This window comes from Cydia pomonella, chromosome 4 (assembly GCF_033807575.1).
Source record: "Cydia pomonella isolate Wapato2018A chromosome 4, ilCydPomo1, whole genome shotgun sequence".
NCBI classification, from domain to species: Eukaryota; Metazoa; Arthropoda; class Insecta; order Lepidoptera; family Tortricidae; genus Cydia; species Cydia pomonella.
Window position 1 is genome coordinate 22,237,420 of NC_084706.1, and position 22,780 is coordinate 22,260,199.

The 22,780-nt window shown below is 40.9% G+C and overlaps 1 protein-coding gene across 8 annotated transcripts in view; it reads left to right on the plus strand.

The window, feature by feature from the left end:
- LOC133517253 (teneurin-m) overlaps positions 1-22,780 on the plus strand; it is a 777,194-nt gene that overhangs the window by 746,049 nt on the left and 8,365 nt on the right. For 5 of the 8 annotated variants that reach the window (XM_061850474.1, XM_061850473.1, XM_061850475.1 and 2 more), the window contains 14 exons: positions 12,228-12,389; positions 13,213-13,506; positions 13,711-13,860; positions 14,926-15,411; positions 15,788-16,065; positions 16,148-16,364; positions 16,480-16,884; positions 16,991-17,326; positions 17,547-17,754; positions 18,851-18,877; positions 20,083-20,299; positions 20,810-20,986; positions 21,331-21,739; positions 22,177-22,426. In XM_061850474.1, coding sequence (XP_061706458.1) covers positions 12,228-12,389; positions 13,213-13,506; positions 13,711-13,860; positions 14,926-15,411; positions 15,788-16,065; positions 16,148-16,364; positions 16,480-16,884; positions 16,991-17,326; positions 17,547-17,754; positions 18,851-18,877; positions 20,083-20,299; positions 20,810-20,986; positions 21,331-21,739; positions 22,177-22,426 — 3,616 coding nt within the window. Of the gene's footprint in view, positions 1-12,227; positions 12,390-13,212; positions 13,507-13,710; positions 15,412-15,787; positions 16,066-16,147; positions 16,365-16,479; positions 16,885-16,990; positions 17,327-17,546; positions 17,755-18,850; positions 18,878-20,082; positions 20,300-20,809; positions 20,987-21,330; positions 21,740-22,176; positions 22,427-22,780 lie in introns of those variants that run through there. The other 3 variants (XM_061850480.1, XM_061850479.1, XM_061850472.1) reach the window with 3 other exon arrangements.

Sequence of the window (22,780 nt, forward strand, 5' to 3'; positions counted from 1 at the left end):
AAATTCAAAATATCTTCTGTAGAATGTTAACGTAATATTTCAATCGAAACAAGATTAAAAAGCAGTCGTGCCTTCAGGGTCCAGCGGTGGCAGCATGGTTGCATTTTTATCACCTGTCACTTTCGCACTTACATATTTGTTAGAACGTGACAAACATGGTGACAGGCAATAAAAATGCGACCGTGAAGCCCGCTTTGCAGTGTGTGTCCATGGCAGAAGTGACTTGAACACGAGTCCGTGGCCACGACGTTTGACACAGATGCCCGATATCTAGCCACAGTTAACCCTCCTCAGTTAATTAGCCTTAATAGAAACAAACAAACGAACTCACAGATAAATGGCCTGAGATAGTTATTTAATTGTCTTATCTCGCTCGGGGTTAATGCAGATTCCTTCCTACTCATTGTATCTCAAAACGAAGTTTCAAAAACACAGTTCTGTGTCAATGCAGTAAAGTTGAGTTTAGAAGGTCCGGGAGAGTAATATAAGAGGTTGGGAAAGTGGTTATTTTCGCTTTACGTCTTAACTTTTGTGAAAAGTTTCCTTTCGGTATCGGAAGTGTCTCCCTAATGAACGGTTCAAACGAGATTTCAGCAGAATTAATGTTTTGTGTAATTGCTCGAGCTGTAGGGAAATGACGAGTTGCTCGGCACTGTACCCAGTGTTTATTATACAAGTTAGGCATTTGTATCGAAATTAATGTTTACCTCCATCAAACTTTTGTCAAAGCAAAATGGCGATTGTATTATAACGAGTTTCTCCCCGTTTCATGTTTATTGTACCTATGTAACATAAGAACGACATGAGTAGGTTCACTTGCTTTTCTTTCATATTTTTCCAAGATAATTTAAAAGGAATGGATCCGGGTATGTCCTTAAATTACGTCCAAATGAAAGGTATTAGCACTATGAATGTCATCTCGCTTTATGTGGTAGTGGTAGGGCACAGCACAGCGGATATCATTCCAGATCTAGAGCAGAGCCCAAGTGGCGAAGTACCTTCCACCTTACAGAAAACCGCAGCCAAATAACACTAGACTCTACTTATAGTGTTGTGTTCCTGCCGGTGAGTAAAGTTGCCAGAGCTCAACGAGGGTGCGGAGTGTTAGGGTCGGCAACGCGCATGTAACTCCTCTGAAGTTGCAGGCATACATAGGCTCTGGAGGTTTATACAAATCGTTCTAATATTATTTTAATACGGACGAAGTCGCGAGCAAAGTATCATATAGTTATTTAAAGTACCTAGACTCTGATTCTAAGTACCTAGTACCTAAGTACCTAGGATCTGTTTAATTACTTTACTGGAATATATCCACTTAAATGCGTGTGATTATAATGTCGCTCCAAGCGTTGCACTTAAATAAATTAATCGGTTTCAGATTGATGACAATCACTGTCAGTCTTTTGTTAATTCCTCTCTTAAAATGAATCAATGTGCTTGGAAACTAAACCTTATGCATAGGAAATACAGAAAGGGTGTAGGGTGATGCGCCGACGTGAGATAAGATTTTGTCACAATTAGTTGGAGATTTCTTCCTATGAAGGGGTTGAAGAACGATTGGGACAGTTACTTTAGTAATTGGAGTACTAACAGATCGAGGTGTTCTGAGATGGCACGATGTGGTTAAGATAGATGTCACGACCAATTTATTAAACCAATGATTTAGGAGATTTGGAATGTATCTGACGGAGTTTGGGAGGTTTCATTGAAATGTCAACATCCTGTAACGGGTGGATCGATTTTGACGATAATGCTGTTTATGGTAAGAATGAGTTAAGTGTATAGGTATACGGTAGCAGTATGGTTCCATTTTTATCGCTTGTCACTATGCCCGTCTTTTTCGCGCTTACATACTTGTTAGAACGTGACAGGCATGGTGACAAATGATAAAGAGCCTCTTCATCTTAGCCCTACAGGTTGATCAAATATCTTATGTCTGACCCACAGGTACTCTTGAGAAGTGAATATGTAGGTGTTACCTACTGAATAACTTTTACCAAAGAGAATTTGAAATAGGTACAACATTTTCTTTGACAATCCACCTCTATTTTAAAATTTTGTTTTTACTATGGGGTAATCACGAAAACACGAAAAAAATTGCCTTATCATACATGTCGGTTAATCAATGTAAATGTATTCCGAGGTTTTTTTTCGCCAGTTCACATTATGTATAGAAGCTCCTTTAGTTTGTCCATATATCTTGCAGCTCAGGTTCCCATGCTAACGCTGTTAGGTACAGCCCGTGACATTAACCCAATCGCCGCCCGTCATCAAAGTCATCGACCGGCCTCTCAGACCACGTTAATTAGACTAACTAAGCCTTCTGTCTGTAGCTGTAGCTATGCTACTACTGTATGACGTTATATCGTACCCGCTTAGCCGACGGACGATAAAAACTACTACATTTGTGACTCTAGACCAGCATTTCCCAAACTATGGATTGCGACCCTATGGTGGGTCGCGAGCGGAATTTGAGTGGGGCCTGGTACATAAGACGACATGCGGACCGATCGGGTTAACAGTCGGTATTAATTACATTTTATGCTCCCTATTTAAAACGGCCAAGAGGTGGGTCCCGAATTCGGCAGTTTTTGTTAGGTGGGTCCAGCCAGCTTTGGGAACTACTGCTCTAAACGCCTCAGATCCGAACTAATCTCCGAGTATATTAGATTTTTCCTATTTGTGAAATTATTGACTTAAAAGTATTAAATGGCTAAGTATATTTCTTACACGCTGTGCTTACTTGTCAACTTTATGGTACATAGAAGCTTAGATACTACTACTAGATACTTAGAGTTTCAACTTTAACTTATGTGAAACATTTGTCGTCAAGTAAAACGTCAAAGAGTTGCACATGGCTGTGAGAGGGTTTTATTTTCAATTTGGGTATACAAGAATAATGTCACTTAGAGGAAACCTACATGTTCCGTTATAGTGGGAAACCTCAGACAAAAATCATCCTATGTATAAAATAAACAGTTTTATAAATATAACTTACTTTTGCTCAGTAGCCTTATGCATAAAAATCGGTGTGCTCATCCCTTTGAACCTTTCTGTTATATTCAAAAGCCAAAAATGATACCGCAGCTAAAAATCGAAGATGGAACCCCTCATTCTCTTGCAAATTTCCACGGCAATGACACCTATGAATCAAGCCCCTCGAAAATCCAGCGCATCACTCAGTCCCGGCTGCATTCTTCCGAGGACAGCTAATTCTGGGCCCCATTCGCGGCATCTATCACCAATCCTATCCGGAGATTCAATGAATGATAACGAGACTAATAAATACGAAGTCGGCTCCCCAAATGGCAGTAATTAATTTAATGGATTTAGACAAAGAAATATGTACAATGAGATAGTGAGATTAATGGTGCACCTCGCCATTGTTTCGGCCATTAGGAGATGTAACGTGGGTTTAGGTTACGGGTAACTTGAACGTTTTTCTATTTAGTAGCGCTAATGAACAGATCCTTTAAGAGGAAATCCTAGTTGTGATTTTTCCATACAAACGCTCTCGACTGTTTCCTCCCTGGATTTTTAACCTAGAGCAATGATTTTTTCAAATAAGATCAATATCATCAATATCTGTGCCGCTATGTTTTGCTTTTTTGGATTATTTTATTTTGAAGAAACTTACAGCGCCTCGAAAATCGCAAAAACGGCTCAATTGAATTGGCTGTAAAAAAAGGCACAGTATAGAAATATGACAACAAATATCCAAAAATTCAAAACATAGCGGCATAGATTATTTCTTCCTCTTGCAATTTCCAAAATTTCATAATGATTGGTTGCGTTTTGGAGGAGGAAACAGTCGAGAGCGAAACCTCGATTTTTGAGTTTTTTGCGAGTGAATTTTAGTCCGAGCTGCAGTTGTCCTTATCGCACGAATTGGAGGCGGAGACAGTTTCTAAATATACGTACACAGAAGGAATAGTGATGGGCATAACATCCTTATTAGGGATTGCAGAACCGGTACTGTTTTAAAGAACCGGGATTTCCCGGTACTTTCGGAACTGGTCTAATTATTTCATTATTTTAAATAAAACGACAGCATTTTGCGATGTGACCACCTTTCGTATTATAATTTAATAATCACATTTTCTTTTACTACGTAGTAGGCAATTTTTTTTAGAAATATAGTATTTTACATTGCTCACACTTGTGCCTCACAAGTAAAAAATAACTACTTTGATGTTTGCCACTAGATAGCAAATTAAATGAAATTACATTGACGAGGGGATTTATATATAAGTATCGCAGTCGTATTGTATAATCCGCCGTATTACATTATGGCTAGCCGATATCAAAATAAGGGCCATTTTTAAATGCGGCGGTTCAACGACTAAGGTATGTTGGATAAATACCGGATGCGGGTGAAGAACGTAGGACATTCATTTCTCCCTAATTTGGCTTTATTTTTTAATGTTGGCAACATTGTGTAAGACGCCATTTCATTGCGCCTCGACTGTCAGTGTCCCCGCGTCGCTCAAGGATTCGGGCTTGTGCTATGTGCAATCACAGAGAGCAAGGTAAATTTCGCGAATTCTTCATTCTATCCGATCTTCGCTCTGTAATTTATTTTGCGTATTGTGATGAAACTGTGTTTGTGCTGTAGACCGATATCCGATCTTGACCCTTCCAGGTAAAGATCGGACCAGAAACAATCAGATCTTTACCTATTTAAAAAACAGCAGTGATTATCAAACTTTAAATTTTCTTCAATTTACCTACTGACCTTAATTACCACATTTATTGTTTTCTTGATCACACTTTCGTACCATTATTTTTATCCAGTACCACTACCAGGGCGACGGTTACTGACAATGTAATTTTTTTAATTTCCGCAACCCAAAGGTTGCCTTTTAGCGATAAGACCGCATGTTGTTTACCTGTGCTTATGTATATGTTTTCTTTTATTGAGGTGTGCAATAAAGAGTATTTATATTGTATAGGGATGATGATACATGTTGAATTTTATAACAAAATCGAGTAAAATAGATAGCAAATGAGCAATTTTTCGCAATAAAGTACCTACACATACGGATGCATATGTAGATGTGCACGCATACATACATTGCTAGTTTCGGATACAAAATAGAGATAGGGCTTCGAAATTAGTTTCCTTAAAATGCTTCAAGAGGGCTCTCTTTTTCTATATATTTACTTTACTCTTTACATACGATCCTTACATTTTATCAAAAAAAAAATTGTATATCAACTATATATATATATACATAATTGCAAAATTAAACCAACAAAATCGCAATTTTTACTTATTTTCCATACTTCAAGATGGGCTCTCAGTGACCTTGACCTTTTTAAAGAACTACTTAATCTCTTTGATTTCTAAGTTTGATTCTTATTTTATTGGCGACCTTCATTAAAAATGACTGGGCACGATTATTTTTTATTTTGATTTTTGTCCCTCCTACTTAAGTACTTAATATCTTCCAGTACATTCCATTCAATAAACAATACATTTACACTTTCCCTAAACCTGTACAGTTCACGAAATCTTAAATTGTCAAAACTTCGCAACGTATCTATTATTTTAGTGGTTTTTATTTTATTACTTCGGGTAAACCTTACAATAAGAGGTTTCTTAGCACATTGTTTACTTATCAAATTGCCTTATGACATAGGTATCAAAGTTTGAGTGCCACAATTTTACCAATTTTTGTATCAGGGTTAAGATCGGATACAAAAGGGTAGACACCGGACCTATTTCTTTGTGATACCTTATTCTCTTTCCATTAGAATTGCTTCTAATGGAAAGAGAATTTTTTTTCACCATCGAATGTTCTCCCTTGATGGCAAAACACTCGTTAGCCTAAAAAAAGTATGTCTCATCTTTACACAGGTACAAAACTAAAACCGTTCTATATTGAAGATTACCAAAATTCAGGCCAAATCTACGGTTATTATTTAACGATTCGCTCCGTACTTCAAGAATCTGTCACGTGTTGAGATCTCGAAAAAACATTTTTTCACGAGTTCTCTCAATTGGTCCCAAAATTGTCCGGCATTATCCCAACATACTTTACCCAGATTGTCATTGCGATACATTCTTCAATAAGGCGGCCCAAGTTTAGCCCCATCGTACTACAAGTTAAATAGATTGTAGTTTAACCATAGGTATATTTATACCTACTTACAAAATTTCACAACACACCCAACTTACTGATACGGATAGGTACAGTCAAGTGTAAAAATATGGGTGTACACATCTTACTCAAAAATATGTCCCATAGCATCTTATTCCAGTGTAATAAGAGCGTAGTACCATATTTATGAGACGATTCTTTCAATACATATTTTTGCACTTGACTGTACGACGACAACCGAAGCTGAGACATCATTCTTTTTTGCAGTTTTTTTCCTATATGGTAATTAATATCAATCGATCAATCATTTATTATTTCGTCACCATATGTGTAAAATACATTTAGTACAGGTGATAGGGTGTTTGGTATTAGGGTGTAATAGATAGATACAGTATAATATAAAAATGAAAAACAATATTACGTGATAACAACAAAAACAACTTGCGTCGGGCAGCGCAGAATAAATTCCGTCTGGCTCGCGGGCGATGTCGACGGAACGGCGCGCAATGAGCGAGCGCACGAGTCTCGCGTCTGTGTGCGCGCACTCACACTTAGATAGCTCCGGCTCCCGCCCACCGCAGCGCGACAGAAACATAGCTTCAAATATTCGAGATTTGAAAAGTTGCTCAGCTAGGAATTGCTCTTAACGTTCCGTTCGTTAGTATACCCTACACTTAGCTTCATAAAACTGTGTTTTACTTAGTTAAACGATGATATTGTGTATAATATTAAGTAGGTATAATAATCTTCTGTAATACTTGGTTTAAAAAATTTACGAGCTGGAAATGAAATAAAATCGTAGTGTAAATTATTAGTTAAAAGAGCACATATCCATTTTCATCGCAGGGGTTTTGTAATGTTCTGTTAGAAACAAGCGGCCTAATCAACTCAATTGACATTACAATATTCACTCTGTTAGATAACTAGGATGTTCATCGTCATCCGGCCCGTCCCTTAAAACCGCAAAATGCCTAATAAATCCAGTCCAAATACTCCTCAGTACCTTAACAGCAACAAAAGACATTTTATATTGCCGTAGATAGGACAGATTACAATTTCTAATGTACCGTTCAAATTAGCATAAAGTAGACCAACTGTTATGTAGTTATTTCAGGCGCTGGAAGTTCTCGGATGTTCGGACGAGACATTAACATAGCGGAGTATAAAAAGGCAGCGTTTCAGGGACGGGGCTGATATCGGCAATCAGCGCACCATAAATTAGTGGACAGCTCGCGTGACGTACCGACTTAGGCAACCTCCTTATCGGCCGCCGGAAACCACCCAACTAACTACTCCGGACAACGCGGACACTTAAAAAAACAACCCTAAACGCGAACGCGCAAAAGTCGAGTTTCCCTCAACTCCGCGTGCTACTGGGACAATGTCGACTCTATTTTAAAACGCAAACGGTTCACGTCCACCGCCCGCAATAACAAATAAGGTAACACTGCCAGTATGTCAACATAAATAAAGCTGAGTGTCCTTTAACGAAGCAGACGTTGACGTCGGGACGCTAATAACGGCCGCGCTGGGGAATCTCTACTCTATTGTTTATGGATTAACGACTAAAACGGCTTTGTGGCTTGAGGCTAGTAAATGAAGGTCCGCATTTAGTGGTTCGTGGTGGTAGTGATATGGGTGGACTTCCTTTGTCTGGTAATCTTATCAGTGTGGCAGGCAGGCGTCTTGACATGATACATCGCCGCACTATATATTTACATCCGTCTGGTCCAATACAGGCCCTGAAGCTATTCCGTTAATGGCTGTGTTACCTATTACGGCGAGTCGATACTGAAACTTCGTCGGATACCGGGAATGCAGCCAGGCGGGATTTTTCGTCAGCTGCACATTTTCTACACAAGTGAACGTTAAGAATTCCTCCGCGTTCTTATTCGATTTACTCGCACTTGTAGTAATTTGTCGCCGGGAAACAAAAACAAAAAATTCAACTCTGACAAAACAGTAATTAAAACCGTGGTTGGCTCGTGTGATCGTTGCGTGCTAATTAAATGAAATTATGAGTCAGTTGGAAGCACATTAATGGGAATAATGAAGAACGGTACCCGAATCGTGAGGTGCCGATTAAAGGCCGCGTCGTTAGGGCCGGAGACAGTGGCCCGCCTCGTTAAAGCCTCTCAATTTTTCGATAATGCCTTTTAAATGTTCCAAGATCGGAAATGTAAGGGAAATTATAATAAACTAGCTTAGTAGCGGGACGCTAATGATTGTCGATCCTTAATCATCAACGAAAGCCTGATTAATGGGGCTACTGATGTAAAACGTTTTCGTGCCAGGCCGGCCTTTTGACAGCAGGAATGTATAAATGCATCACAAGTTAGAAGTTCTCTTACAAATGTTTACTTAAAGTACAAGTACCCGCATGATACCTACTTATAATGAGAAAATACTTTTTTACTAAGCCTGAACTCCGGACTCAAAAATAAAAATGGATATCCTGGAAAACTCCTTTCACAAATAAAGACACACATGTCACATGCGTTGTTACTTTTAAAAAGAAAACCTCGTCCACTCGCTCGCAACGAATATGGATAGAAAAGTTACATTGGGACGAGTTGATTGAAAGACCTGTTAGGGTAATGAGAGCACGAGATATTGGGAGCGTCGGAGCCAGAGGTCCACAAAAGCCCATCCCGTCCGATTCCCCTCCAATCGCGAACTTTGAATACACCTCTTTCGACTATCGAAAAGTTCCCGATAATGGATTTGTTCGAGGACTCGATTGTTCGACGATGAATGGGTACTAATTAAAAGGAAGTCACGACGGCGCCGGACCAAGTTTCCGATTGTTTCCCAACTATAAATCGCAGTGCAACTCTCATATAAATATTGTACGGAGCGCGGGCCAACTTCGGCGCTAAATTTAAAATTGAAATTGGGGAATCGGTTTGCGGGGTTCCATGCGTTAAGTGTTGTTACGGTTTTGTATTCATATCCCGACTTTCCACCTGCGGTGAAACGGAGTTTTCAGAAGTTTCAAAATTTAACCAGCCGTTGCCTCGATTTTTATTATCTATGATTTTATAATATTACTAAGTACGAATAACTACGTTATTTGGCGATGCACATTATGAACAATACTAAACATTCGTTGTAGTTATGTGCTGTAAATAATTAAGCTTCAAAGACGCGTACAGAAAACGCTGGTGATAAAACGTTGCTTGCTTTGAATACCACATAATTATTTAGACAGTCCGCTTGGACCTTTTCTCCCTATGACCCATAAAAAAGGTAGGAAAATCTTCGGCTGAATCGACAGTTTTCAGAATTCTTACGTAAATTATCAAAGGACTTTGAAAGTGGAATAATTGCGAGGCCCTTTTTCTGCTGAAATGCTAATCTTATCAATTGAATTTGGACCCGAGTTTCGGCCAACTTGAGATCAATACTCCGGCGAAATACGCTCCAATGCAGCGGGACGATAAGTTTTCTGAAACCGCGAGCTTCAATACAAACTGTTTCATTTTCAGTATTCCTTGTTTTACTGGGTTTTAGTATACTTTATATAGATAAAGTACATTTTAATGTATAAACCCAATGCCAGCCTTGCAGATTTTTAAATAATACTCATAGTTACTTGTATTGTGTGTTCAAACCTCGAATCGAGGGGTAAATTCAAAATTGCTTCAGAATATGTCGAGTAACGAGTTTAAGATTGTGAGCACGTGTGGCGGGTGTCTCGCGAGATTGGCCGCGGCGCGTCGTGCGTCAGCCCTCGGCCGCGCTCATACATCATCCCGCGTTATACAACTACCTGCAGAGATACGACTTTGACAACTCGCTCCGCAAACAGCTCCGGCCCGCCACGCCGCCGCACGATCTGATATTAATCTTATTAAAAGCGAAAATAAAGAACCGAGCTCCTTTGTGCACAGTTCACTTGGGCGCACCGGAGTTTCTCTATTACGACTGCCGTCTGCTCCCTTTCCGTTCCCAATAAGAAATCACGTTTGATCGGGGCGAGCTCGCCCGCAAATGAGCCGAAACACACCCCCTTTATCTTCCAATAAGTAAGCTAGCTTTGCTTTTCTCGGAAGAAAATGCGGATTGTAGACGCGGTGCCAGATGGCTCGAAAAACGCATAAAAATAAACGGCTCGGAATATGGATATTGGTGCCTGTCTGATTGCTTTATGCATAGAGCGAGGCGCTCCATAAATAATATGGGTTGTAAAATCGAGCTGCGAAACTGAAAAGTCCGCGTTGTAAAACAGTATTTTCGTTACGCAAACAAGCCCCGAAAAGGCACGTGGAGCTCCGGTCAATCCGCAAAAGCCAATTTTAGGAAAAAGTGGAACAGAAAAAGTTTGCATCAGTAAGCGATGAATCCCAGGACGGCGTTCAAAATCGCGTTCCCTTTTTAAAGTTGAGACGATTCACGTAACGAGTGTCGAATTCTCGAGCCCTAGGGCCCCCTCCGGCAGACGAAGTGTACCCCGGAGGTGCCTCTGTAATTACCCACCATTACAGACAAAAGACACGACTCGCCCGATTACCATAATTCCCAAGCCCCGAGACGGGATATAAATGGGCCACATTTTGTAGTAGCACCAGGAGTGACGTGTGTATTAATGACTATACTTGTCCTCTTAAATTAGGTGAGGGATCTGATGATTTAGTTTTTCATTGGCAACTCCGCGCCAGATCGGCTGGAGCATTTATTCTTATAGCAAAATGCGTTTATATTTTTCTTATGTTAAAAGCTTAATACAAAGTATGTAAATATTAATTATATTATAGATGATCCTTCTTTGTAAGCTGCAATGCCATCTTTAATGACTATTTTGTTTAATCACAGCGACGTTTTTCATTAGGGGGCTTAGAATTGTTTAACTTCTAATTACTAGCAAACGAATCGTTTGAAAGGCCGCGCCACAAAGTGCCGGCGCGGCGATATTATCGAGAGCACCGGCATTTTCTTTCGCCAAAACGCGGTGGGGCGTTCTGGAAAAAACAACACAAAAACCCTTTTAAAATTAATTGAGTTTTCTTGCGGCTACATCGGCTACAATAAATTAATTAACGCTCGAAGGAATCTTTAAAATTTGTCGAGGATCAAAAGTTGGTAGGCGGCGAGGGCGAGTGGGGCGGACAGATAATACTTCGATTTTCCATTAGCTTGTATTAGTGATGGGAGAGGCCCGGCGCTCCCCGCTGAAAAATGGCTGTACTAATATATTTCCTTCATAAGAAACTACCGAAACACGCGATCTCGATCCATTTGCATGGCCGCCGCCGCCGGCCGAGTGCCGCTATTTGTTTATGAACCATTACGACAACAATATTCGCTCTTTATTGAATTTCAACTTGTAAATTTCCGTGGATGGAATTAATTGAATCTTTCCTTGTTCCTAATGGTCGCTTTTGTTCCGATCGCGAGAAGCTGATTAATTTCGTTAAGGCTTTTAAAATAACAAATGAGCTTCCTGGTACACTAAAACACGTCTTCCCCCTTAAATTACTTTTAAAAAAAAAGTTTTTTATTAAATTAACTGCGTGCCTAGTAAATGTAAGTACACATTTGACCTACAGTAACGTGGCTGAGCTGCAAGTATGCATTTGAGTGCCCGATCAAGGACTTACATTTAAATAGAGACGGTTCCTTAAACACTCATTGACCTTTTCTGAGCCTTTGAGTGAAAACAACCCACTGAACCCACGCAGTCTCTATCGTAATAGTGTTATTCTTTTGCCTTGTTTTAGTACAATTAAATAATCAATTGTTACAATCTTTACCAGCCATATACTTGTTTATAATTAAAATTTGTAATTTTATCAATAAAGGAATATGAATATGAATTAGTAATACCTACACCTATATAAGATACTAACAATCTCCTTGATCCAAATTTTAATAGGTAGTTATCAATCCAATTTAGACAACTACATACGTATGAATCTATGAATGTATCACTTATTCTGCGATAACTGAATGGATTCAGAACGAATATCCATTTGTCCTAAAAATTCCCAGTAGTTACCACTGGTTACAACTTCATGGTAACTAGTGGGAAATAACCCATTTGTTACAACGTAGTCTCGTAAAGTGTTGGTAGTACTTTAAGATGTCGCCACCGGTCTTAACAACTGCGTATTTTGTCTGCAGGCTGCTTACTGGACGGGACGCGCCCGCCACCCGATGTGCCGCCGCGCAACCCGACCATGTCGCGACTGAACGGCCGCATCACCGGCAACCCCGCCGACTTGGCCGACTTTGAGCCCTCGTGCCTCGTGCGCACGCCCTCTGGCAACTTCTACGTGCCTTCAGGTACAAAGTTTCTTTCAATTTTTTTTAACAATTATACCTATTACATACTTAATGCCTCCAAGGAATTGGCCTCTTCAAAACAGATTAGCCCGATCATGATGGGGTTTCATTTTAGAAAACACATTTGTTGCCGTACTTAATGCCTCCAAAAATTGGACTCATGATAACCTGTCATATATGAGGCAATCTCGCTTCTACTAGAAGCCACTGAAAAGTTCCACTATCGTCTGACGTCATCATCTGATCAGCTCGATGGGGCCAAATTATTTTATTGTCATAATTATAAGTTCTAAGACTGATTGGTACGAGCCGGACTTGGAATCCGCGATCCTCGGTTTGAAATTCGCACGCCTTACCACTAGGCCAGGGGTCGGCAATCTTTTTAGAAAAAGAGCTAAACACAGAAAAATCACCATACTAGCTCAAAGAGCCACAACTGGAGACGCCTTGTTTGTTATATTCTGTACAAAACATTCTGCCGATTTTTGCGAGGGAGGGGCACGTCAAATGTATTATTATACGTTATGTACAAATGCCACGTCATGTAAACGTCAGTCCATAAAATAAATATGACCATTGGCCGAGGTTTTCGACAAAGGGGTAAGCTCTTAAAGGCGACTCCAGTTGTTAAATCCTCCCAAGTTTTCAGTGGACGAAGAACTCTTAAGGGTTATTTTTTTGTGTGGCTTAATGAGCCGCAATTGTACCTTCAAAGAGCCGAATGCAGCTCGCGAGCCGCAGCTTGCCAGTCCCTCCACTAGCCCACCCACGCCCACGATTCCCGTATTCACTTCACTAATTATTTAACGTTATTTTTTTCCAGGCGACATACAAAAGAATCCATCGATGGATTACAAATCAAACTCCTCGTGTAGTAGTCCAGGCAAGGACAAGAGCACCCTCGAGAGGATGGACCGTAACGAGCGGCACCCCGCCTTCGGGGCGCCGGTCCCCGTCCTCCCCGTGAGGAACAACCTGCGGGCGACCCACTTCCCTCCGGCTGCCTCGCGGTTCCACTTTAGGAAAGGCCTCTCTTCTAGATGTTCCTGGAAGTGTACTGCTGTAGTGTTCATAGTGTTGTTCGTTCTTCTTTTAGCAATTGCGTCATATACATCAGGTAATTTTATTTTGTTTCCGTTTTGTGTGAGCTTTGTGTAAATTGTTACAAATTGTCGATTTCTGGACATTTACATTTTTAATTTAACGATAACTAAATTGATAGTATTTTTTTAAATAATTATTTTATACGACGAACCAAAACTCACACGCATTTATTTTTTACCAAAACCGCAATGAATACTAAAACTTCTCTTTTCCACAGCATCATACTTCGTGACCTCATATCATAACGCGAACCCATGTTCAGTGGTCGTTGGCGAGTCCACTGAAGTGTTTCCGGCGTCGAAAGCGACGACGCTGGAATCCAACAAGTCTTTAGCACGACCGCACCAAACGCCGGCCACTGGCTCAGGTAAACGCGCTCGCCGAAGTGTCGACGAGCATGTTAGTGAACCATCTTCTCTTTCTTCTTCGGACTCTTCCGCTGTAGATATGCATGAGCTAATCACGCCTTCTGTGGACACCTTTAGTGTAGTGCATGGTGTATCTGAAGGCGAAGAAGACCGGGGCAATTTTCTTGTGTCTAGTGTAACTGTAGATAACACTGGTGTGCTAACCGATGTAGAGCTTAAATCCACAACCAACATTGAACTTGGAACGACAACGGACATACCGCTTAATATTAAAACAACGATGCTTAATAACCCTCCTGCGGACAATACTGAAACTAATAACCCGACTACAGAAACGACTACTGAGGTTAGTAATCCTATAGAAGCAATAAAGGATGATAATCATACAGTGGAAGCTAGTACTGAAACTAACGAACAGTATAATAGTACAGATGTGAAGAACGTAGTAACTAACAAGCCTGATTCACTCATTAATATACCGCCAGATATTGCACCAAAACCAAAAATCGATCATGATAATATCGCTTATGAACCTGAAGCTATGCAAAGTGATGCACTTTCATCCGTTTTGTGGCGAGGTTTACAAAGAGTTAAATATTTAAAGTTAGAATCACAATTAGAAGAAGTAAACGAGGAACTGCATATTAAAATAAAGGAATCTGAGGATATTGATAATGAACTTAAGAAATTCCATTATGATACTGAACGAAATGAAGACCAGGTCGTTACAACATCAGCTATAACTACAGTACCAGTAACAACTGCAGAGCCAACCATTTCGGAAACCAAAACTAAAATAACTACCATATCTTCGACAAGTGAAATTAATAAAGCACCTGAAAAGCATGTTATTATTTCCACGGAACCATCACTGAGTGTTACTAACTTTAACAACCCAATAGATAGTAATTCAACAGATAACATAGATGCCGAAGGCTCTACTGTAAATTTTGCTGAATCCAAAACCCCGGAAACACCTAACTCAAAACATGTTATGATTAATCTTACAATATCGGCTGATGGCGCAGACAACTCTGCTTACAAACCGCTTTATTCATTGACAGTGAAAGTACCTACAGATGGCGAAAGCAATGAGTTACCAAGTGTTCGCATAACTCCAGTAGATGTGGCACCAACCGAATCGACTTTCAACAACCCGAGAATAATAGAATCACCATTGAAACCAGTGACATCAGCACCACCTAAAACTATTTTTGAAGGAGGAACTTGTGAATGCACTTGTCCCGTATGCGATGGGTCAGGAGACGGCTCATATGACGATTATTATGATAAACCGACTACTGATAAACCCGGCTTCGAAGAGACTTCAAAAACTACAGATATCTTCTCAACCTTAAATTATAATACAACCGAAACGACTACAGAAGGGGAAACGTCAACCTATGAAACAACCAGCGAAGAGGTATCAACACTGACTGACTCGACAACTGACCTCACCACGGAAACAGCAACCGAATGCCCGACCACCACTGAGGCACCGAAATGTGTATGTCCAAAGATTACTCCACCACCCATACTTATCTTGGAAGGTGAGGTCACAGAATTTGATTCGAAACACGATAACTCACTAACTGTCATACAACCATTTACGTCTATAGGTGTAGGGTCTTCAAATAAAGATGTGTTAACCCTTTTAATTAGCATGTTTATCTATATTCATTATGGGTTGAGGGATATTACTAACGGTGCACGTTTGTAAACCGCATGCGCTTGTAATTAGGCACATTTCCAACATTTAACATTAGAATTTTAGATTTGCACTGCTCTTAGTTTTGAGTAATAGATTAGCACCATTAGATTCTTTATTTACAATTTCACCACATCATCGCATGATGAAACGAAATGTTATTATACTTCATTCTTGAGCTTTAAGAATACCAAACTAACGTATATCTTATGTTCTAGGTGCGCGAACATTCCCCGCACAGTCGTTCCCGCCAGACGGGACGACATTCAAACAAATTAACTTAGGTGAAAAATTATCAGAAGAAATCCCTCCATATAGTTACTGGAACATGCAGTTCTATCAGTCAGAAGCTTCTTACGTCAAGTTCGACTACATGATACCTCGGGGAGCGTCAATTGGCGTGTATGCGAGGCGAAATGCTTTGCCCACTCATACGCAATACCACTTCCTGGAAGTCCTTAGCGGTTTCAAGGCGAGATCCACGAGAGCTTCACATGTAAGTTGTAATCATGTATTCCTAACTCAAACTATATAACGCCTTTATGTAACTAAAGTTTTATTTGACGTCACACTTTCAGCCATCCGTAAAGAAAGAAGTAACGCATTACATGGAGCAAGGCCACTGGTTCCTATCACTTTACAACGACGACGGCGACCCCAGGGAAATATCCTTCATCGCGGCGGTGGCTGAAGACATGACCCATAATTGTCCCAACGGCTGCTCAGGCAAGGGCGAGTGCCTTATGGGGCATTGCCAATGTCAACCAGGATTCGGAGGAGACGACTGTAGCGAGAGTAAGTATAAATCATTTTAAAACTAATCTAAATTGAACTAGACAGATACATTTTGAATCCAACAATGTTCAAGATCATCATATAACATCATTTAACTTATAAATCATGATTACAGGTGTATGTCCAGTTCTATGCAGCCAACGCGGTGAATATATTAATGGTGAATGTCAGTGCAACCCCGGGTGGAAGGGCAAAGAGTGCTCCCTCCGACACGACGAGTGCGAAGTGCCCGACTGCAATGGTCACGGCCACTGCGTGAACGGAAAGTGTTCTTGCGTGAGGGGCTACAAGGGGAAATTCTGCGCCGAGGTCGACTGCCCACACCCGACTTGCTCGGGCCATGGGTTCTGCATCGAAGGGACCTGTGTGTGCAAGAAAGGGTGGAAAGGCCTAGACTGTGCGACTATGGACAAGGACGCGCTTCAGTGCCTGCCAGACTGCTCTGGACATGGGACCTTTGATGTTGACACGCAAACTTGCACGTGCCATGCAAGATGGTCGGGAGAGGACTGCTCCAAAGGTAATTTTTGTTCTGACGACTTCGACGTTGACTTTAAGTCACTACATATCTTTTCCTTCTTTTGGTTCCTTTGAAGTATGTATGTGTTCATTCACAAAATTTTCAGAGGTGTGCGACCTCGACTGCGGCCCCCACGGCAGATGTGTGGGAGAGTCGTGCGTCTGTGACCCCGGCTGGACTGGCGAGTTTTGCACGTCTAAACTTTGCGACGCGCGCTGCAGCGACCACGGGCAATGCAAGAATGGAACCTGCCTCTGTGTGTCTGGCTGGAACGGGAGACATTGCACGCTGGAGGGCTGTCCACGAGGCTGTGCTGGCCACGGCCAGTGCCGAGTGGCCAATGACGGCCACTGGGAGTGCAAATGCTTCGACGGCTGGGACGGCCCCGACTGCACAACGTTGAAAGAGCAGATTTGTGATGATGGAAAGGATAATGATAAAGGTATACCTACATTGTTTTTCCTAATTTACTTTTTTATAGAACAATGTTTGATTTGATGAAATACTATGAGGACCACTTAGGTCATGTACGAATGTAACTACTTAGGTATATTTCTACTTCTACTAACTTGTTCTTTTAAATTAATTCAGAAAAAAAGGAACCATCAATAAACCCATTTTTAGGACTTAAATAAAAATAAAACTTTAACCGTGACTTTCAGATGGCCTTGTGGACTGCGAAGACCCAGAATGCTGTCAATCCGTTGCCTGTAAGGGCAGCCAGCTCTGCGTATCATCTCCCAAGCCCACCGACATCCTGCTGCGCAAGCAACCACCCGCCATCACGGCATCCTTCTTCGAGAGGATGAAGTTCCTCATCGACGAAGGTAGTCTCCAGAACTATGCCAAACAGGAGACCTTCAATGAGAGGTGAGGATTCGTGGTTGATGTTATGTGTCACAAAACTATCAGAGTTTTGCGTAAAAATGTCAATGTCTCCTTTGACTTAAAAGACTACTGACATTTTTACCCGTCCTTTCCCCGCTCGTTATGTCTGTGGGATTACATGTATAAATTTTGTTGTTCGATTATGAGAATTTATTGTCTTTTAAAAACAGAACAATAAAAGTTATGACCATATCTAGACTATTTAGATTAGGGACAGTTGACATAACATAACAACATTTTAAAATGGGATAGATTTTAGACTACGCATAAAATCATAACTAAATATATTTTTTCATGGGAATTATTAAAAAATGATTATGTCAACTTTTCCTATATTATATGTTACTTAATACTAATAACTCTTGTGAGCAAAATTAACTAAATATCTGTTATAATATAAGATACGCAATGTTGTGCCCCAGTCAATCCCAATGTTTTATTTACATTTTAAGAGTGCGACACAGTTTTTGCTTTGATTTTCAGACACTCGAAGCGAATTTATGTTTGATATTACATGTTACAAAATTAACAAAAATGGCGGTAGTACCTATTGACACCACAGTGATTGTCTTATTTCAAATTAGTCAAGAACTTTGAGTCTCTCAAATTGTGCAATTATGAAGCTACATTTGTGCCGTAGCCGCACAATTCTAATACCTAGAAAATATTCAGAGAGTTACTCGAATTGTACCCACGTATGCAACATTTCCAATTCCTGAATGGATCTGCTTGCAATTTTACTAAAAAAATAGAACGTTATTCATTAAGTAATACCTATATTTGAATGCCTTCTGGTCCCATTGAATTTGAACTATTTTCGAAGATCAGAACTGAAGGCTCTTTCTTTTTGATTCGAATATACAAATTAACTTGGTTAAAACCATTCTGGAAAGTTAAGGGCTTCTTATCAACCAAGTCAATAGCAAAAGTTTTCTTAGCCAGTCACTGTGGTATCCCTGCCAGCCTAATCGGCACATGCATGTCCTCTATGTACTATATATTTACCTACATCTTCTAAATTAACTTATATGTAACGGTACTCATCTCTGTTTCTGTCCGCCCTTCTAACGCTGCGCAGTATGTTTTGGAATCACTTCAATACGAGGTAAGAAAGTTGTAGGATTGTGTGTGTTCGACTATAATAGGGTTTTAGACACATTGTAGAAGCTAGTTTCTTTATTATTATAATGATAACCTGATGCATCTTCATTTGTCTGTAGTTCATGTACTAGACTTGAATTTTCGTATAAGAAATTCCCGTTCCTCAGTGAAGTCACTGGCTTCTACTATGTTCATATTCATACAGTACACTCTTACACTAGTATTTATTCTATTAATAATATTTAAATAATCGTAGGTTCTAATTGGCAACATACTATATTTTATGTATTTATGTATTATGCTACCTAGACGTTTGCATGTGTTTTGCATTAATGTATTTAGTTACCTATTATACCGTGTCCTGTGAAATATGTGTTACGCTTTTTATTTTACGTGATATACTTATAATCAAAGAGTCATTGATAGTGGAAGAGATGTTAAGTTTAAGAAAAAAATTCGTGGCCCCTAGTTTGACAGTTGAAATAGATAGCGCTGTACTGCGCCATGTTTTGTGATCACTGGATTGTCAAACATCGATCGGGGTCATACAGCGCTATCTACATCAGCTGTTAAATTCGAAGCACTTAGATTTTACGCATCTAAAACTATCAATGAATTTTTGCTTTTAATGAAATATTTTTATAGTACTTAAAGGGTTATTATGTAGGTAGAAATAGTAAAATATATAAACTATGTTTCAAGCACATTGAGAACCTTTTTGAAATATGTCCCTAAAGGTTTGCCAAAAGTAGTTAATACGTAATACTAGTTTATTTACTAAATCAATCATACGTAGATAGCTATACAATCACTTACCAGTGCAGTTTATGATGATAAAGTTTTATTGCAATCACATAATTTACGTTGAAAAGTACCCATTGATGTATATGAAACTTACGCAAAATTCTCAACAATAAATTGACAACCATTTATTCTATGGCTATATTCGAAGCCAATTATAGTTTTTCGATTTAAGGGGAATAAAACGCTGAAATAAGTGGGAACCCCTGTTTTAAACTAATAGTAGCATAAAATATAAAATCATGTTACTTTCTACAAGTGGTCGGTGATCATTATCCCCCATAACATCAGAAAATTCCCGCCCGCAGTGATCCGAAGCCGTGTGGTCAACTCTGGTATCCCCCATAATATCAGAAAACATGTTAACATCTGACACCTTTACTTTACCTAATTATACAATGTCTACAGCCGTTCCGCGGTGATCCGAGGCCGCGTGGTCACCTCGCTGGGCTCCGGGCTGGTGGGCGTGAGGGTGTCCACGTCCACGCCGCTGGAAGGCTTCACGCTCACGCGGGAGGACGGCTGGTTCGACCTGCTCGTGAACGGCGGTGGCGCGGTCACCCTACACTTTGGACGGGCGCCATTCAAGCGCTCCTCGCAAGTTGTCTTCGTGCCTTGGAATGAGGTATGTAAAATGCTGTACATACTGTAATCTTAGTCTTATGGCGGTCTTCATCACATTGGATATGGATTCACATGCCGCTTCAGAGTATAATATACGTACGTGCATAACGCTGTCTCGCTCACACACTGGAGCTGGAAGAGAATTCGCATCAGTAACCGCGTAAGGTCGAAATGCCCTAAGATTTCAATTAGTCTAAAAAACCTCCTAAATTACACTGACGCATATACCAAAATTCAATCAGCCGGACTATCATGATATATCAAATAGGGCACGGGTAGTCACTTGAAAATACTTTGGCGTGTAGAAGAAAAGTTTTTATTTACTGAAGCTACTAAGCTCACATGCACATACATGACATAGGCATTTTGGACTAGTTAATTGAAACTGATACCGTCAATCTGTGGCCAATCTTCCGACGATGCCATTCGGGGCGGGATAGAGCTTGTCCGCTCTGTATGAAATATTATTACTTATTCTGTGCAAGAGGTTAAGTATCATCGCTAATTGCAGGTTGTGATAATCGACTCGGTGGTGATGACGACGGCGGACGAGAAGGGCGGGTCGGGCCCGCCGCAGGCGTGCCTGGCGCACGACTACGACGCCATGAAGCCCGTGGTGCTCGCCACGTGGAAGCACGGCTTCCAGGGCGCCTGTCCAGACAAGAGCGCCATACTCGCCGAATCACAGGTAACGTCGGCCTTCGGAACTATCATTATCATCATAATTTGCGTTATTTTTTTGTCGGTGGAGTATCTCCCAGCTCTCTTTGATATTTTGATACGACCCCACTTTTTTTTTACTTGGCCATATCTTGATCTCCCTCTACCTCTGCGTTTTATCCTCCCTTCGTAGTTTTAGAGAAATGGTCCAGTCACATAAAATGCCCAATAATTTTTCTATGTCTCTTTTCTATGCTTTTCAGGATCACTCTTCTTTCTTTCCCCCTTCGCAGCACCTTCTCATTCGTAATATTTTGCTGTCCAACTGTTTCCTTTTAGATAATATATTTCAACGTGAAATTATTTTTTCAGGTTGTTCAAGAAAGTCTCCAAATCCCCGGCACCGGATTAAACCTGGTATACCACAGCTCTCGAGCTGCTGGCTATTTATCCACCATCCAACTTCAATTGACGCCCGAAAAAGTACCTCCAACATTAGCCCTCATCCATCTGAGAATCACGATCGAAGGAATCCTGTTCGAAAAGACGTTTGAAGCCGATCCCGTCATCAAATTCACGTATCCGTGGAACCGGCTGAACGTGTACCGGCAGAGAGTGTATGGAGTCACCACGGCACTGGTGAAAGTTGGTTACCAATACACGGACTGCAAAGACATCATCTGGAACGTGCAGACGACGAAACTGAGCGGGCACGATATGAGCATATCTGACGTCGGCGGCTGGAATCTCGATATTCATCACAGATACAATTTCCATGAAGGTAAGTAACTACTCGTAACCAGACTTAGTATTGCAGGAATCTGGTTTATCAATAACACGAAGTCATATGGACATTTAAATGCATAAACACGGTAATAAAGCCATATTATCTGTCTCATTGTATTCTTTTCATTTTTACGCGATATCTTCGGGGATTACTTCTGACCAAAACGACCCTTCATATTGAGAGCAGCCTGAACCGCCATAAGCGATATGAAATTCCAATTAGCTTCTACCGTTCCTCCTGTTTTATTATCAGGGCTACGACGGCCTAAACTCGATACAAGCGAACTCTGCACAGATTTTGCAGGGACTGCTTAGACTCTATCCGAAGATTTCGACTCGCGTTTCATCTCTTTCTTTACCATCACCCACTTTTATAAGTGCGTATGTCCCGACGGTCTACCGGAAGGTGAAGTTTCGTGTTGTCCCGGCCAGGTATCCTGCAGAAGGGCGACGGCACGAACACGTACCTGAAGCACAAGCCGCGGCTGATCATCACGGCCATGGGCGACGGGCGGCAGCGCGGGCTGGAGTGCGCGGAGTGCGCGGGCGCGGCGGGGCGGCAGCGCCTGCTGGCGCCCGTGGCGCTGGCCGCCGCGCCCGACGGCGCGCTCTACGTCGGCGACTTCAACCTCGTGCGCAAGATCAAGCCCGACGGCGAGGTCATGACCGTCGTCAAACTCAAGTGAGTGTTCATTGTTTTGTTGGTCCCTTGCAAATATCCCGATGGTTTCAGAAGTAAATGCGCCGAGATTTGAAATATATGTTCAGTTGTCCACTCGTCACGAACGACTGAGCATCAGAGTCTCCCCGCGAACATCGAAAAACTTTATTTGCTTCTCTGTCGCTTGAATTTGCAAGAGCTATTGAGAACAAATAAAATTTTAATTTCTTCGATGTTGGGGCGAGGCCCTTAAACCCGATCCTATGGGTTCCCTAATCGACAGATTACGTAACCTATTTGACAGACTACATATAAATGAAAGTAAAATATAGTAAATCTTCTGCAATTTGTCTCTAACCTCTATAAAACGCCTAT